General features: G+C 36.0%; 1 protein-coding gene across 3 annotated transcripts in view; it reads right to left on the reverse strand.

Moving 5' to 3' along the window:
• Window positions 1–3,914: 3,914 nt before the first annotated feature.
• The window catches only part of YWHAZ (tyrosine 3-monooxygenase/tryptophan 5-monooxygenase activation protein zeta), a 31,867-nt gene continuing 19,850 nt past the window's right edge, over window positions 3,915–15,931 (reverse strand). For all 3 annotated transcript variants that reach the window (XM_036263724.1, XM_036263722.1, XM_036263723.1), the window contains exons 3-6: window positions 9,315–9,438; window positions 8,631–8,794; window positions 8,456–8,551; window positions 3,915–6,094 (exon numbers count right to left, since the gene is read on the reverse strand). In XM_036263724.1, coding sequence (XP_036119617.1) covers window positions 6,035–6,094; window positions 8,456–8,551; window positions 8,631–8,794; window positions 9,315–9,438 — 444 coding nt within the window. In that variant the 3' untranslated portion in view covers window positions 3,915–6,034. The remainder of the gene's footprint in view (window positions 6,095–8,455; window positions 8,552–8,630; window positions 8,795–9,314; window positions 9,439–15,931) is intronic.

The raw sequence follows: 15,931 nt of genomic DNA on the forward strand, positions 1-15,931 counted from the left end.
TGGTGCACACATGCAGGTATTCTAGGAGATATCCCCAGGACAGAATTGTTCAGTTGTAGTGATATAAACGTTTAGCTTTACAAAATAATTGCAAATTATTTTCCAAAGGAGTGTATTAAACTCCCATCAGCAATGTGCAAGAGATCTCAGTTCACATCATGTCCACCATTGGTATGGAACTTTCAAGTTATACTAATCAATGGCGTAAAATTGTGGTATCAAATTGTGGTCTCAGTTTGCATTTCCCTTGAGCCTCTCTTCATGTATTTGTCACATACTTCCTCTATGAAAATGTTTTCAAAATCTTTGCCCACTTTTTAATCCCTTTTGATAATTTTTTATTATATGTATGTTTTCTTGTTTCAGTTGCTTATCTTTTCACATTCATATATTTAAATTTTTATGTAGTTAAATTTATATTAAGGTTCATACATTAAGATCTGAATTTACATAATTTTTAAAGCTGTTTTTGTGTCCATTTCTACCCGGGCCAGTTTGAACTAGCGGTTAGAGCATCGGCCCACAGAACAATGGGTCTCGGGTTCAATTCCGGTCAAGAGCACGTGCCTTGGTTATGGTTCACCCCCAGCCCTAGCAGGGGTTGGGTGGGAGGCAACCAGTTGTTTCCTCTCACATCAAAGTTTCTCTCTCCCACTCTATCTGAAGATAAATAGAAAAATATCCTCAGGTGAGGATTAAAAAATAAAGAGAGCTCTTTTCTTACCATCTTCAAGGTCAGCAAATTATTCACCCACATCTTATGAACATTCTGAAGTTTAAATCCATTCTTCTGGATTTGATTTTTGCGCATGGCATGAGTTAAGCAACACAAATGGAACTCATTTTTTAAAAATCCACATCATAAGCATTACTTTTCTCCTGACACAGCAAAAGTTCTCTGATACCTCCTCCCAAACTAAACCTGAGTCATTATGTGAAAAACCTGTTGTAACAAATAACCAACCTGTAATCTTAATCTCCTTGCTTGGGAAACATGATCTGCTGAGCAGATCCCTGGATTTTTGTTTTGCAAACTGGTTTTTAGAGGCAGCTTTTGGCTTGAAATGCAATCTTACGCACCCTTGTTCTCCCACACATTGTATGTGTTCACCCTACTCCTAGACTTCAGCAGTGTGGACACTGAACCATACAGCCCATGGGAGTTGTTAAAAACGCGTATTCCTGGGCTCCAACCTAAGAAATTGTAATCCCTGAGATTTGGTGCTGGGAACAGGCATTTTAAACAAGTTCCCCTCAGGTGATCAAAAGCATTAGAAGTGAAAACCATAGCTTATTTAGATAGCAGAACATAACCTGTATCTTCCACTTCCTCCCCTCTGGGCCCCTCACTTGCATGTCCCTGGAAGTTGCCTTTTAAGTTCTCTTGATAGTCTTGCACATGCTGTATGTAACTTCCATCTGGATCCCATTCATTCTACAAGTCTTGACTCAGACATAAATCTTGTGAAAAATCCTTCTTAAATATATTTAACAGTGCTGGCCCAAACATCCAGTAACAAAAAACGTAAGCACCTACTGAAAACAGGTTTTGAAGATCTGGAATTGGAAATTGATTTAACACTGACAAGTCTTTAACATTAGACTAGTGTGGACTTTCAGAAATTTAATGGAATGGACTCAAAAGTAATCAACTATCTGAGTCTCCACATCACCTAGGGTCAGTATTACTCCTGCCTAAATATTTCCTTCTCGTAGCTTGGTTTATGCTCTGAGATACATACACTTGCTTGTCCATCATGATGGTGGAACATCCTTATAAATTGAGTGACTATGGTAGTAGTAGTACAGGGCAGGTGCAGATGTTTTCCAAATAGCCTATGAAGAGTTTTGCAGTTGCAGTAACTTTTAAGTTCTAAAATACGTGGGGGATGATAGTCATTTAGACTTCAAAGGATCCAGGCGAGTAGTATTAGGCAAATTTGTATGTACACATTTTTAAGTTTTAGAATTTTTAAAGCAGATCTACTGTGATGGGTTATCGAACACCATTGTATATCCATGAGTAGCATCCTCCTTAGAAGCCTGTTGTGAAATTTCTTTATATACCCATCTAGACGCAGAAGTATCTTTTTTAGGTCACTAGTCTTTTAAAAGAACTGAGGTTAACCAATGAGATTGTGACTGCTGTAAGACACAAGATAAAGTGTTTTTTTAATCCTCACCCAAAGACATTTTTGCATCTTCAGATAGAGTGGGAGGGAGAGTGGAAGACAGAGAGAAACATCGAGTGATTGCCACCCACAGGACCCCAACCGGTGCCGGGGTCAAACTGCAACCGAAGTAGGTGCCCTTAGTGGACACCGAACCCGGGACTCTGGTCCGTGGGCCAACGTTCTAACCACTGAGTGAGCCGGCCAGGGCAAGATAACTTTTATGTAAATTCTTATTTAGAAAAGAATCGAAATCTAGCCATTTTACACTTGTCTCAGCCACCAACTTTAGATATTTCAATTCCACTACAGTAAATTCCTATGTGGTATAACAAAATATAATAAAGCTATTTAAGATTTGACCTTTCCCTACAAGAACATGTAAAACTCTGAGCGCACACAGCACAAATTAGAAAGTTCTTAACATATTGTGGGCTCATGCAGTGACTCTACTATAGCATATTTGCACCCAAATAAAGTACTCTTCTCCTCTCATGGAGATTATATAAACCATTTAAATGATGCTGCCACTGCTAGAAAGTCTCTAAACTCCTCGGATCTGCATTCAGCTTACATAAGTTTTAAAAACATCTATCAAAATCCTTGTACCTGCATTCAGGCTCTATGAAAAAAATTTAAATTTTAACAAGGTTTCACTCTCAAGTTGAGGTATGACCACAATCAAATAAGATTATGGACTCCAAATTGGCCTTAACTAATTTTAAAATATACTCTGGGCCATGGCAGAATTGACTATTTTGCCGGAAAGACAGGAAGGAAAAAAAACTGACCCCTCTGGTTAAACCACTTGACAGTTTTAACCTTAACCACCCCCACCCCTCACGTTTCCATTACCCTTATAGCACAAAGTAACAGCTATTTTAAAAAGCCAGGACCATAGGCCAGAGTTATAGTGAAGTCCATACTTTTTTTTTTTTTTTAATCCTCATCCGAGGACATTTTTTCATTTTTTGTACAGACAGAGTGGGAGGGAGAGGGAAACATCGATGTGAAAGGGACATGAGCGGCTGCCACCCGCACGACCAACCAGGGCCGGGGACAAACTGCAACCGAGGTACGTGCCCTTAGCGGGAACCGAACCCGGGTCTCTCCGGACCGCAGGCGGACGCTCTAACCGCTGAGCCAAACAGGCCAGGGCTGATGTCCATACTTTCAACTGATCACACACTGCTGCTCTGCTCTCAAAGGACAACTCTCAAGTGGATATAATACATATGTATTGCTTAACAATTCCAATAGCACACACAGAATACACTGAATTCTCCAAATTCCTGGAACTACATATTATATTGACAAAAACAGACATGAAGTCTGGATTTGGGACAATTAAAGAAACAAATTACAAAAATTTTATTTTTCAAATCCAAGGCAAAAAAATCTCAGGTTGGAATCATCTATTGGGAACTATTACACAGAAACATATTAACACCTAGTATTAATGAGTATTATCAGAATTTATTTCAGAATCAAACTAGTTTAGTAAGATGACTGACACACACAAAGAGGCAAATGTGACAAGCTTTAGATTTTACTTATAACATACTTGAATGAGATCCATCTCCTCAGTCTAGTTTAATTCTCCTAAGCTACTGACCATTTCATGTCATTGGCCTGGGGGTCGGGAGTAATCAATTAAAAAAAAAAGAGTTGTGAGTGAAGTTGCATTATGTTGTTGTCCCAAACGCATGAGATCTTTTCTCCTTGAAAAGAAAGACCCCCAAGGACTCCATTGCACTTTTATTTGAATGTAATATTTGGGACAATTGTCCCAAAGGGCTATTTCCCAATGAATCTGAGTTCATAATAAAACAAGCAACAAAACAGTATTTGGGATTTTGGTTTCCCCCCTTATCATCAAGACTCACTGCCTCCCATCATCAATATTTATTGAGCATTTACAGTGTACTAGGCACAATAGAACATACAAGAAAACATTGTCCCTGCTCTTGAGGAGCTTACATTCTAAAAGAAAAAAAAATACACCTCTTTTGAAATGGTATTTTTGTTTGGTGTTTTGCAAGGTACTGAGGAAATAGTCTGTAGGGTGAGCTTTGGGTATAAGTTAGACCCATTATTTAAAGAAAAGAGAAAGAAGATTTTAAAGGCAGCCAATGACAGACCATTCTGGATAGGTAGAGTTTCACAGGGAGATAAAACAATCTCATCAACTAAGGAGAGATTTGCTGCAGTAAATAGAATGAGGGAAATAGTTTGTGGGATGCAAGCAAAGGAAGCAGGGTATCCCTTAGACATTGAGTGGAGCCAGAAAGATCATGCGGCCCCTTTTTCCAAGTACACGGCCACCAAGTAGAAATGATTGGTGACAGACAGAAGGCTATAAAAAAGGTAATCTTGTGTGCACCTGACAAATAGAAAGAATAAAGGATCAAAGTTGAAGGCAGGCTATAACAGTATCAAGGAATTCTTAAAAACAAAAGTGATTTGGAAGCACAAAACTTACAGATAATGCTACCCAATGTCATGATGGGCCAAGAACACTGCGGCTTCCTAAGTTAGAAAATACCATACACTAAAATTTTAAATGGAACACATTATTTTTTTCCAATCCCCACACCTCTGAAAAACAAACAAACAAACCCAACACCTTTTTTTCAGGGGGCTGGGGGTAGGTTAGGTATGGGACATGGTTGGGAACAGTAGTTCTACTAGTAGTATTTTGTTATGATAAACTTTGTATTTAAACTTGGTAAAAGCCCATTAGCTGCCAAGAGGGAATAAGGAATATATTTCCAAAAATGTACAATTTCCTTTAGAGAAATTTCAGAACCAAAACACTAATTTACATGAAAAGCTGTAGAGAAGTAGTTGAAAAGTCCATTCATAAAACTTTTATTCCACTTACATGAACTTAATACACGTGTTCTTAACAATTATGCTTAGATTGTTCATGAAAATTTCATAAGACATTAAACAAAGCTAGCCATCATCTCAAGTTATTTCCCTGTTAACTATTTTTACAGCACATGCATGTTAGGCAAGTATCAAAAAAAAAAAAAAAAAAAATCACAAAAGCAAAAAAACCTAAAAAAAGTTAAATACATGGTTTTGTTTGTTTTGTTTTACTGCTGTGCTTGATATACATGAAGTAATGAATATCAAGCAATTCATTTTACTGCATCTTTACTTGTACATTTGTTCTTAGGTTGCCTAAAACATTTAAATACAAATAAAATGAGTGTAGCAAAAATAATGAAAGCAAACAGCAGGTAACTTTACAAATAATGGAATGTGAACCGTTTCTGCCCTTATCCAGAGTAAATTGGGTCACAACTAAAGGAACACTTCTGCAGCTGTAGTCAAAGGTGTGCACATTGAAATTGAGTATTCCACAGATACACACATGGTTCAACATGTACTACCCATGGGATATCCATTTCTACCACAGCCCTCTAAGTGCTCCTAAACTAAAGTACCCACAACAACTACACCTGTGACTGGAACCAATTATCCCTTTTATTCTCCACCAGGACAAACCAATATGTAGGCAGTTCTCTTTGCTTAGACATGGAAGCAATTTTAACACTGGCCCTTGTGAAGCCACAATGTACCAAAAGTACTATGCCAAACATTTTTAACTTGTATAAAAATTCCACATCCCCATATTGGCCACCTCAACATGAAAACATACCTCCCTAAATGTTAACTGGCTCTACTCCCCTAATATTAAACATAAAAACCACATGGGAAATATAGAAATTCAAATAGAAGTAACATAAACCTGTCATAAATCGTAAACAAAAAACTATTTGTGGGACAGCATGGATGACAAATGGTCTACTGTGTAAATTTTAGAATGAGGCAGACAAAAGTTTGAAGGCCGGTTAATTTTCTCCTCCTTCCCCTGCTTCAGCTTCATCTCCTTGGGTATCCGATGTCCACAACTGGTAAAAAAAGAAAAAGATTTTTAGCATGTTTCAGTTTGGAAAAAAAATTTTTTTTAATAACTATGCCAAGGTACCAGAACATTACCATAGTTTTTGTTAAAAGGCTTTCGTAAAAAAACATAATAATAAAAAAAAAAAATTAAAAAGCAGCACTGAAGATAATTTGAAGATAAAAACATCTCAATAACACATTTCTTTTCTCCCTAATCATTTTGTAAACATGTTAAGTACATAGCAGTTATGTCTTCAAATAACAAAGTCAAATGCAAGAAACTCTTGGTTACTCATAGAAATTAAAGAGCAAAGCAGAAGAAATCATAGAAGTGCTAAGTATCAATAGTTTATCAGAATATTAAATTGTCCTGAATAACTTCAATGACGACAGATGGATGTACAGGTTTAGTGTAACTAGACCAGAATCATCTAGTTTGTCCTCTGCTCAAAGCATTCACGTTCACTACTTTCCCTTGGTAGAATTTAGACTCCCACTCCAAAGAGAATCCCACACTCCATGAAATTCAAGAACCAAGATAAAAATACAAATTTAGCTTTTCTAATTATTTTTAGCTTAGAAAAATAAACCTTTATGAATTTGTCTAATTCAAAATAAATACTTGAAAATAAACCAGTATGGTCAGAGCCAAATCTTCCAAGAGATAAAAATTGAATTGTCCCATAGTGATAGAATTATGAATTCTATTAATTTTCTTCATTAGAGTTAGTTTTTCAGATTAAAAACATTTCCACTATTTGAAATATTAACTTTGTTAAAAAGTCTTACCACTCTATAATTTTAGAGGTAATTATAAAAGAATTGATTCAAAATGACTAAATTGCTTATACACTGAAAAATTAAATGGGAAAAACCATCACTTAATATTTCTTATTTCCCCAATCAACCATTAGTTTTATTTATTAACCAAATATATCTCTGGTTTGGAAAGGAGACTTCTTCCAAGGTCAAACAGTTAGGTAACTGATTTCTGGAAGCCTGTGGGCTCCCTTTAAACAAGGAGTTTTATAAGACAACGTGAGTTTGTCTTCTAACATCTCTTTCCAGTTCCAACCTTTAAGGACTATTGAAGTTTACATATGAACACTTAAAAATCTGATACAAAATACTCGTCCTAGGGTCATGGTTGACAATATCTGGTCACCCAGATCTCAACTCAAGCACTAGGAAATTTGGGGAAAAATTCGCTACTTGACAGATAACTAATCCAATCAACTGATAAGAAATGGCATTACTAAGGCTCACAGAGAAGACATACACTAAACATACAGTAAATAGTGACAAATCAGAATAATAACCTTAAGTTTCCTTCTAACTTATTTGTTGGGTGGCGGGTTTGATTCCTGATCACGGCACATACCCAGGTTGCAAATTCAATCCCCAGTAGGGGTGTGTGAACGAGGCAACCAATCTATGTTTCTTTCTCACATCAATGTTTCCCAATTGTCTTTCTCTCTCAAAAAAAGGTGATTACAATACAACATAGTAACTAGGTCTCAGGTTCTACCTTTTAAGATGACAAGTCACTTTAAAAAGGAAAAATATAAAGAATTCTTTATATTAAAATTTGCTATTAAACTGAAGCACTTTCATTTGATCCATTCTGTAAGAAACCATGGCTTATTCTCTTGATTAAAATAAAAATCTCACAAGTTTGTAGGTAGCCCCCTAATTATACTTTCTAAAACAGTTTTAGGTGTTCATTAACAACAAACAAGTACACAACACTGCTTTAAAAACTCTGTGAAGAACTTCAACACTAGAATGTAGAAATTGGCAGTGACTAGAATAAAGCTGGAAGAAGTGAAATGTATATAAAATGAAAAAAGGCCCTAAAGCAAACAAAAACCAGTAGAACTAGACTATAATCTTCATTCCTAGCTCTTTACCTGGCACACTGCAGATACTTTGTAATTTTTTCACCTAACTTCAAATTTAATACTTATCTGAAAGAGAATAGGAAAACCTATGGGACCAAAGAGACACATTTAAAAAAATGCAATGGGTAAACTTTATTTGGATCCCAACTCAAATAAAAAACTGTAACAAAAAAAAAAAAAAAAACTCTAGAGACAACTAGAATTTGAACACTATTAAGATATTTAACATAAGAAATGACTGTCAATTTTTCAGTGATAATGGCAACGTGGGCCTTTGGCAGGCCCCCGGGGATGGGGGAGGATGACAATCATGACCTTTTTAACTAGGAGACTAGACAAAATAGATTTCTATTTGGATTCTGCAGAGTATCTTAAATTTTGTAAATGAAATTATTAACTCCCATACCATAGCTGTATAAATATAGAGGCAACTTTATGATCAAGAAAAATATTTTCTGTACTTACTGTCAAATTGTCTCTCAGTAATTGCATTATTAGCGTGCTGTCTTTGTATGACTCTTCACTTAATGTATCAAGTTCAGCAATGGCTTCATCAAAAGCCTATGATTTAAAAAGGTACATTTCAGTGTTCAAATAGTAAGGATCATTGTAATTTCCATGTAAAAGGTAAAATACATACTGTCTTTGCAAGAGAGCAGGCTTTCTCCGGGGAGTTCAGAATCTCATAATAGAACACAGAGAAGTTAAGGGCCAGACCCAATCTGATAGGATGTGTTGGTTGCATTTCCTTTTTGCTGATTTCAAAAGCTTCTTGGTATGCTTGTTGTGACTGATCCACAATCCCTTGATAATAAAACACATCAAAAGTATTGATAAAACTTATACTTTATCTCTACCCCTTAAGCCAAACCTTTAATATCCAATGATATCCTATATCAAGATGTAGCAACCTTAATTGAATGTGGTTCTTTAATCTATAAAATAAGCTTCTCTCAGTATGCTACACTAGCTATTGGTCAATGTCAAGACAAAAATTACTCTAATCACCTCAGTATTATGATACTTTATTAGTTTGTACTGCTCTACAGTTATGCTGTGACTACTATTTCTTATAACTATGAGAGAAAACATTCCTATACAAAAAAATTGGCTTTTCAGCAAGCTGTACTTTTAGAATACCAGTATTAGGTAGTAGATATACATTCTCAGGACTAAAAAAGGAGACAAAAAGTGCATTACTATCCTTCATTTAGTACTCTGAGCAACTGAAAAACAAAAACAAAAACCCCTGCTTACACTTTAGAAATAACATTTAAAAATGTTATTTTAAAGTTCAACAAACAAGTTGAAAAACACAGCATACCTTTCTTGTCATCCCCTGCAGCAACCTCAGCCAAGTAACGGTAGTAGTCTCCTTTCATTTTCAAATAGAAGACTTTGCTCTCTGCTTGTGAAGCATTGGGGATCAAGAACTTTTCCAACAGAGACTTGGAAAGAAAAGAAGGTCATAATAAGAACAAAACATTTACAAAACTGAAAGAATCTGCATTACTTAAGAGCATACTAAAGCCTTAGTTATAACATTTTAACACAGTCATCAACAATAATGCAATTGTTGAATAAAGTAGGTTCATGAATGCAGAATGCTTTAGACAGCAATACTTCTATCATATAATTTTTCTAAAAAGCTGGCAACATTTCCATTTTCATAGTAGTCATACAACAACATGGGGGTAGGGCAAACGAGAGGAATGTGTCAATGGGGGAAAAAGGAGAAACATCTGCAACAAAAATAAGTAAAAAACAAATAAAATGCTTATAAAAAAAGATAGTCATGATATTAAAATGGAAAACACATAGAGAAGCCAATAATGTAATAGAAACTACCAGAGTCCATGACAGAGGAAACAGACAAAATTAACCTCATTTATAAGAACAACAATTTAAGTAATACCTCATAACAGGTAAAGACGTTCAAAGTAAAAGTTTTATTTTTCTTAACTAAATTAAGACTGGTAGAATTATGATAATTACAGTTCTGAAGAGTAAATCTTTAATTTCATTAAAGTGACTTTTAGTTAATAAGATACCTTTATAGATCACTATGAACAAATAAAAGTTCCTCCTATATAATTATATTTATAACAATCTAACCTAATTTTAATCCTAACATGCTAATAATTATATTCTATGACTGATTTAAAGCAAAAAATGAGATCATCATATTAGAGGGAGAAGGAACAATAGACTAGTGATTATTTTTCTTTTAAGGAGAAGATAATTCCAGTAGTAGAATTAGGCAAATGTTTAAAAACAAAAAACCACTCTCACTACCCATTTCCTTGTACTAAATCTACACTAGGAATCAAGGTGAAAGTCCATCTTCAACTGGGCTTAGTTCCAAACAAGTCAATTTTTACAAAGAAAAAAGGTATCTAAAATTCTTGGTTTCTATTTTTCTGGCAGGCATCCAGTAGTTTAGTCTATATAGCACACCTACTTACTATACAACATAACATAAACAATACTTTTAAATAACAACTCTAATTTTGTCTATTTACCCCATTGTTACGTTCTAATGGTGAGGGGTGAATAAGCCTTAACCCACCTTCTCCCTCCTTTTTGTGAGGTGAGCTACAAAAAAACAGATGAAGTGGGGTTGTGGCCAAGTTGGCAGTAGAACTAAGCTGCATTATATTATAAAAAAAGGGAATGAAGGTGATAGAAGTAAACCTGAAATGTCTCCTGTGATTATTAAGCAATATTTAAAACCACTGGCCTGGCCCTGGCCAGTGTGGTTCAGTTGTTGGGAGTGTTGTCCCGTCCACCAAAATGTGGCAGGTTTGATCCTCAGTTGGGGCTCAAACGTGTGGCAACCAATTGATGTTTCTCTCTCCCATCAATGCTTTCATTTCTCTCTCTCTCTCAAATCAATGAAAACATACCCTTGGGTGAGGGTTAAAAATAAATAAAACAAAACCACTGCCCTGAAATCAGAAGAGCACTTTGATTAGGATAATGAAATTGTTACCACACCACACCCATACCTTCATGTTCAAAGATCTCTCAGCTGCAAGTGTTTTGCCCTTTCAACAACAAGCTCTTTGGGGCATGAACAATCTTTGAGCACTATGGCTGCTCTTTGGGGATCTGCCTCAAACAGAAGATAGTTCCATTTAATGTAATAAGTAGATTTCTTCACTTAGGAAACAAATGACCAGGCCTTTTCAGGTAATGCATTATTTATTCAACTATGGGACATGGTACATAGCTTTGGAGTCAGTGTCTAGGCTTAAACTGTGGCAACTCCATACTTAAGGGTAAATTCTACTTCTGATTGGCTTAGCTAAAAGTTAGACTATGAAGCGATTAACTAGAATTCAAAAATAACTTCACATTAAACAATGGAGAAAATATATAAATTTAAAGGCTTCATATACAACTCAATTGTGAACAGCTCTCTGGCTCATTTACATATTATTCAAGATAATAAGATACTAAGACTATTTTCAAGTAAAAGAAGTAATAATAACTAAGCCCAGCCATGAAATCAATTCCCTACATAGGCATTCCTCTCTCATATTTTACATTCACTTATTCTCCACATAGATTTTAAATGACACTGTGCTAGGCACTGAGAATATAATGGTGAGCAAGGTAGTCTTCAGTTTGTGGATAAGTGGTCTGGCAGGAAAGACCATCAAAACTAAAAATAACACTGCCTAGTCACGTCCTTCACTTTTCAATTTACTTCATCTAACCCACTCTACATATGTAAAGATGCAGGCCACAACCGAGTAGTTAAGGGTGAATCATTTAAGATGTAAAATGTTCAAAAGTATGCTCCAGAAATCTTATATATGTTATTTAGAAAAGGTGCCAATAAATGTTGAGAATGACTAATTCATCTTTTATGAATATAACTTCTGTAAGCCTAAAACTGTTGTTTTAGTCTGGATAGTGTGGCTCAGTGAATTGAGCGTTGTCCCATGGACTGAGATGAGAGGTCCCTGTTCCATTCCAGGTCAGGGCACGTACGCAGGTTGCGGGCTCAGTCCCCAGAAGGAGGCGTGCAGGGAGCAGCCAGTCCACTTATCTCTCACATTGATGTTTCTATCTCTCTCTTAAAAACAAAATCAATATAAATATCTTAAAAAATAAAAATGTTGTTTTTACACAAAGGTAAACTCATATAGAGAATTTTTAATATAGTAGGTAAGCATCTCTTCCCCCAAGGTGAACACTAAATTAACTATTATATCTGATTAAACCAATAACAACAAAATAACTTGAAAGCTATTTACCAGAACCTACAAGTAATAGGAAGGTGAGATAACAGGCTGATTACTGGCCCTATAATGGACCAAAAAGACCAAATATCAATTGTGAAATGCTAAATGTAAGTTGACAGTGGGTGGGAGAGGGGGCGACATACTCCATTTTGTAAAGTGCAACTGTCTAACCACTATGCTGCACACCTGAAACTAACACAAAATAATACCAAATGTCAACTGTAATTGAAAAAAAAAATTGAGGAAGCAAACTCATCAAACTGCACACATTAAATATGTGTAGTTCTGCCCTGGCTGGTGTGGCTCAGGTGGTTGGGCGTCGTCCCGTGCACTGAAAGGTTGATGGTTCGATTCCTGGTCAGGGTACATGCCCAGGTTCCGGGCTTGATCCCTGGTAGGGGGCATGCAGAAAGCATCATACTGATGCTTCGCTCTCTCCCTCTCCCTTCCTCTCTATCTAAAAATCAATTTAAAAAAAACCAACACTTAAAAATAAAAGTGCAGCTCTTTGGATGTCAACTACACCTCAATAAAGCTGTTAAAGATAAAAGAAGTTGAGAAAGAGTAAATGGCATACTTTTGTCTATCAAATCTGATTACATAAAACTAAGAACCATTAAGATTTAAAAAATAAAAAGAAAGATTGGATTAAAGAATAAATTTAAAGGGACTAACACATTGGTTCAGAAAGTTAACTATAAAAGAACTGTGGTAGACTGTCTCCAAAGATGGCCTCCACCAATTCCCCTGTCAACCCTGTTCATGTATGCCATTCCTCCTCCTGACAAGAAGTGGACATTTATCCTTTCCCCAGAGTTTGGGCTTGCTTTGTTGCCTTGCTTAGACCAACAGATGTGGTGGAAGTGACTGCTGTTCCAGTTCTGGGCCTAACCCAAAAGAGGACTGGCAACTTCCCCTTTTGCTCTCTTGGAGTTCTGGGCCAGGATGCCAAAAGTCTAACTACCCTGCTGGAGAGAAAGGCCAAGTCAGCTCCAATCATGGTAGATGTTAAAATGAAGACAACTGGTTATTTCAGCTCCAGCTGAATGCAGAGCAGTAAGTGACCGCAGCCAATACTAGGCAGAAGCTGTTGAACCACAAGAATAAATCATTGTTTTAAGTCACTAAGTTCTGATTGGTTTGTTATGCAATAGACAAATGAGAAAAAAAATCATAATAAACATGACACTTTGGCACTTTGATTAAACATTTTATATGGACTTAATATGATCCTTCTATAATTTTACCTATGAGGTACAAACTACAATGATCTCCATCTTGTAAAAGACAATATAATGTAATGTTCACAGCTAACTTACGAAGATGCAACTCTAACTAGGCAATATGACCTGTATCACTGCAGTTACATCTTCTCTGCTGCAAATAGGGTGATATGTCTACTAAAAAGGATAATGCGATTCCCAAGATATTAATAAAATTAGGAAGGAAGTTAAGGAAAGTAATTCAGTTCTACACTGGGCTAATGAGACCAAATCTAGAGTATATTGTTTTCATTATTTTAATGTATCAAGATATAGGCATGGCCCTTGGCTGGTTTGGCTCAGCAGTTAGAGCGTTGGCCCGCGGACCAAAGAGTCCTGGCATGTACAGCCAAGGGCATGTACGTTGCACTTTGTCCCTGGCCCCAGATGGGGTCGTACAGGTGGCAACCGATCGATATGTCTCTCCCTCCCTCCTATTCTGTCTGAAGATAAATGTAAAAATATCCTCGGGTGAGGATTAAAAAAAAAAAAAAAAATAGGCATGTTCAAACTGGAGAGTATCCAGTCAAGCAAGCAAGAATAATGAGGAATCTAAAAATTATATGAATGTTCCAATCTTGGAATAGGTCACCCAGATAGTGAGTTCCACTTTTCTAATACAGATTTTAAGGAGTAAATTAATCACATGAGTATTTTGTAGAGAAGATTTACAAATAAAATGGTCTCATTAAACTCTAATGGAACATATGGAAATAAAAAGTTCACTGAATTAAGATAACTATAAGACTAAACAGGTGACTAAGTATGTTAATTTGTCATATTGACCAAAGAAAAATGAAAGCTCAATTTTTCACATTTGGAAGCCAGAGAAAACAGACCAATATAGGGAGAAGACCAAGATGGAAAGAATAAAACAAAAGGAGGAAAAAAAAAGGGAAACACCATTTATCAGAAAGCAGCAGTGACAAGGAAAAAACTGGAAGGAAGCAAAATAGAAAATGAAAAGGAGAAAGAACTAATAGCTATTTTCAAAACATACAAAAATATCCTAAGCATACAATGCAACTTCCTAAATTTCATTCACCCACAGCAGTACAATGAAAGTAATGATGACTCTAAGACACTAAGAATCTGAATTTAAAAGGGACACACAGCATTATATGAGAAAGGGATGAGGCCTGTCACAACTTCAACCAAGGACTACTGATGTTCCTTTCATTTATAAAGTCTTCATATAACACAGTACATTAACTTTCTAATCCAAATATAACTTACAATGGAAAAGGTTTTCAGATCAAACACAAAATTTATGAACTTGACACTCAAGAACAAAACTGAAGCTAACAATGTTAATCAGTATGAATCTTGCTGAAATGTAATTTGATTTAGGAATTTACATTATTTCCTCAACCAATTTAAAAATCTGTTTTTGAACACAGCCAATGTCTTTTAAAGATATGGTCAACATTAAAAAAACACTTAAGATTAACTTGCTGATTTAGAGTTGATGTATATTCTGACTTTATACAGTAGGCAAAGATGCCACTAGAAGCCCATATCTAATACCTCTCTGTAGATGGTTCATAATCTACAGCTAAATACATGTTTCTAAAGGAGGACTAAACCTTAATCTAATGTGAAGCTTGAGATACTAGAGTTGAAAGATTTTTCTTTCTCTACATTAGTACAACTGATACATAGGATTCAAGTAATGACCCCCTCCCCCCCCAAGCTAGTCAATTTACCCAGGGCAGAATATATATATATATATATATATATATTTTTCCTTTATTGACTTTTTAGAGATAAAGGGAGAGAAAGAGGGGAAAAAGACACAGAATCATTGACGAGAGAGAACAATGACTGGCCTCCTCCTACATGCCCCCAACTGGGAATTTGGCCCACAATCTGGGCATGTGCCCTGACCAGGAATTGAACCAGCCGACCTTTTGGTGCGTGGGTTGATCGATGCTCAACCACTGAGCCACACTGGCCAGGCCGTGCAGAATATAGTAACAATAGTTTTTGTAACACAGGCCTTGATCCAAAGCTAGTCTATATAACATCAATGCTTAGACTTTAGTGTACAAAAATTAAGGAAGCACATAAACTGACAGGTCATCTGGTTCTGACTGCCCTTCCTGGGATAGGCTCAACCTGCCCCTACTCATAGAAAATTAACTAAACATTCAATCCTGATTGTGGACAAACTACTTCTAATGAAAAGTTTATAAACTGAAAATCCACCTCTATTTTAGTGATATACCTCCTTTTACTGGTCTTTTAGTATGATTATAGCCTGAAATAAATAAGAAGCACAGTACATCAAATCTTTAGGTAACAATTAGACTAGAAACCACCTGAAACACCAAAATGCCATCTGAACTGGTGGCACTTATTGGAGCAATAAGCTCGGTGTAAGAGAAACGATATAAATTCAGGCAGACTGAATTCCTCCCTCATCA

Source organism: Molossus molossus, unplaced genomic scaffold, assembly GCF_014108415.1.
Source record: "Molossus molossus isolate mMolMol1 unplaced genomic scaffold, mMolMol1.p scaffold_m16_p_16, whole genome shotgun sequence".
Classification (NCBI taxonomy): domain Eukaryota; kingdom Metazoa; phylum Chordata; class Mammalia; order Chiroptera; family Molossidae; genus Molossus; species Molossus molossus.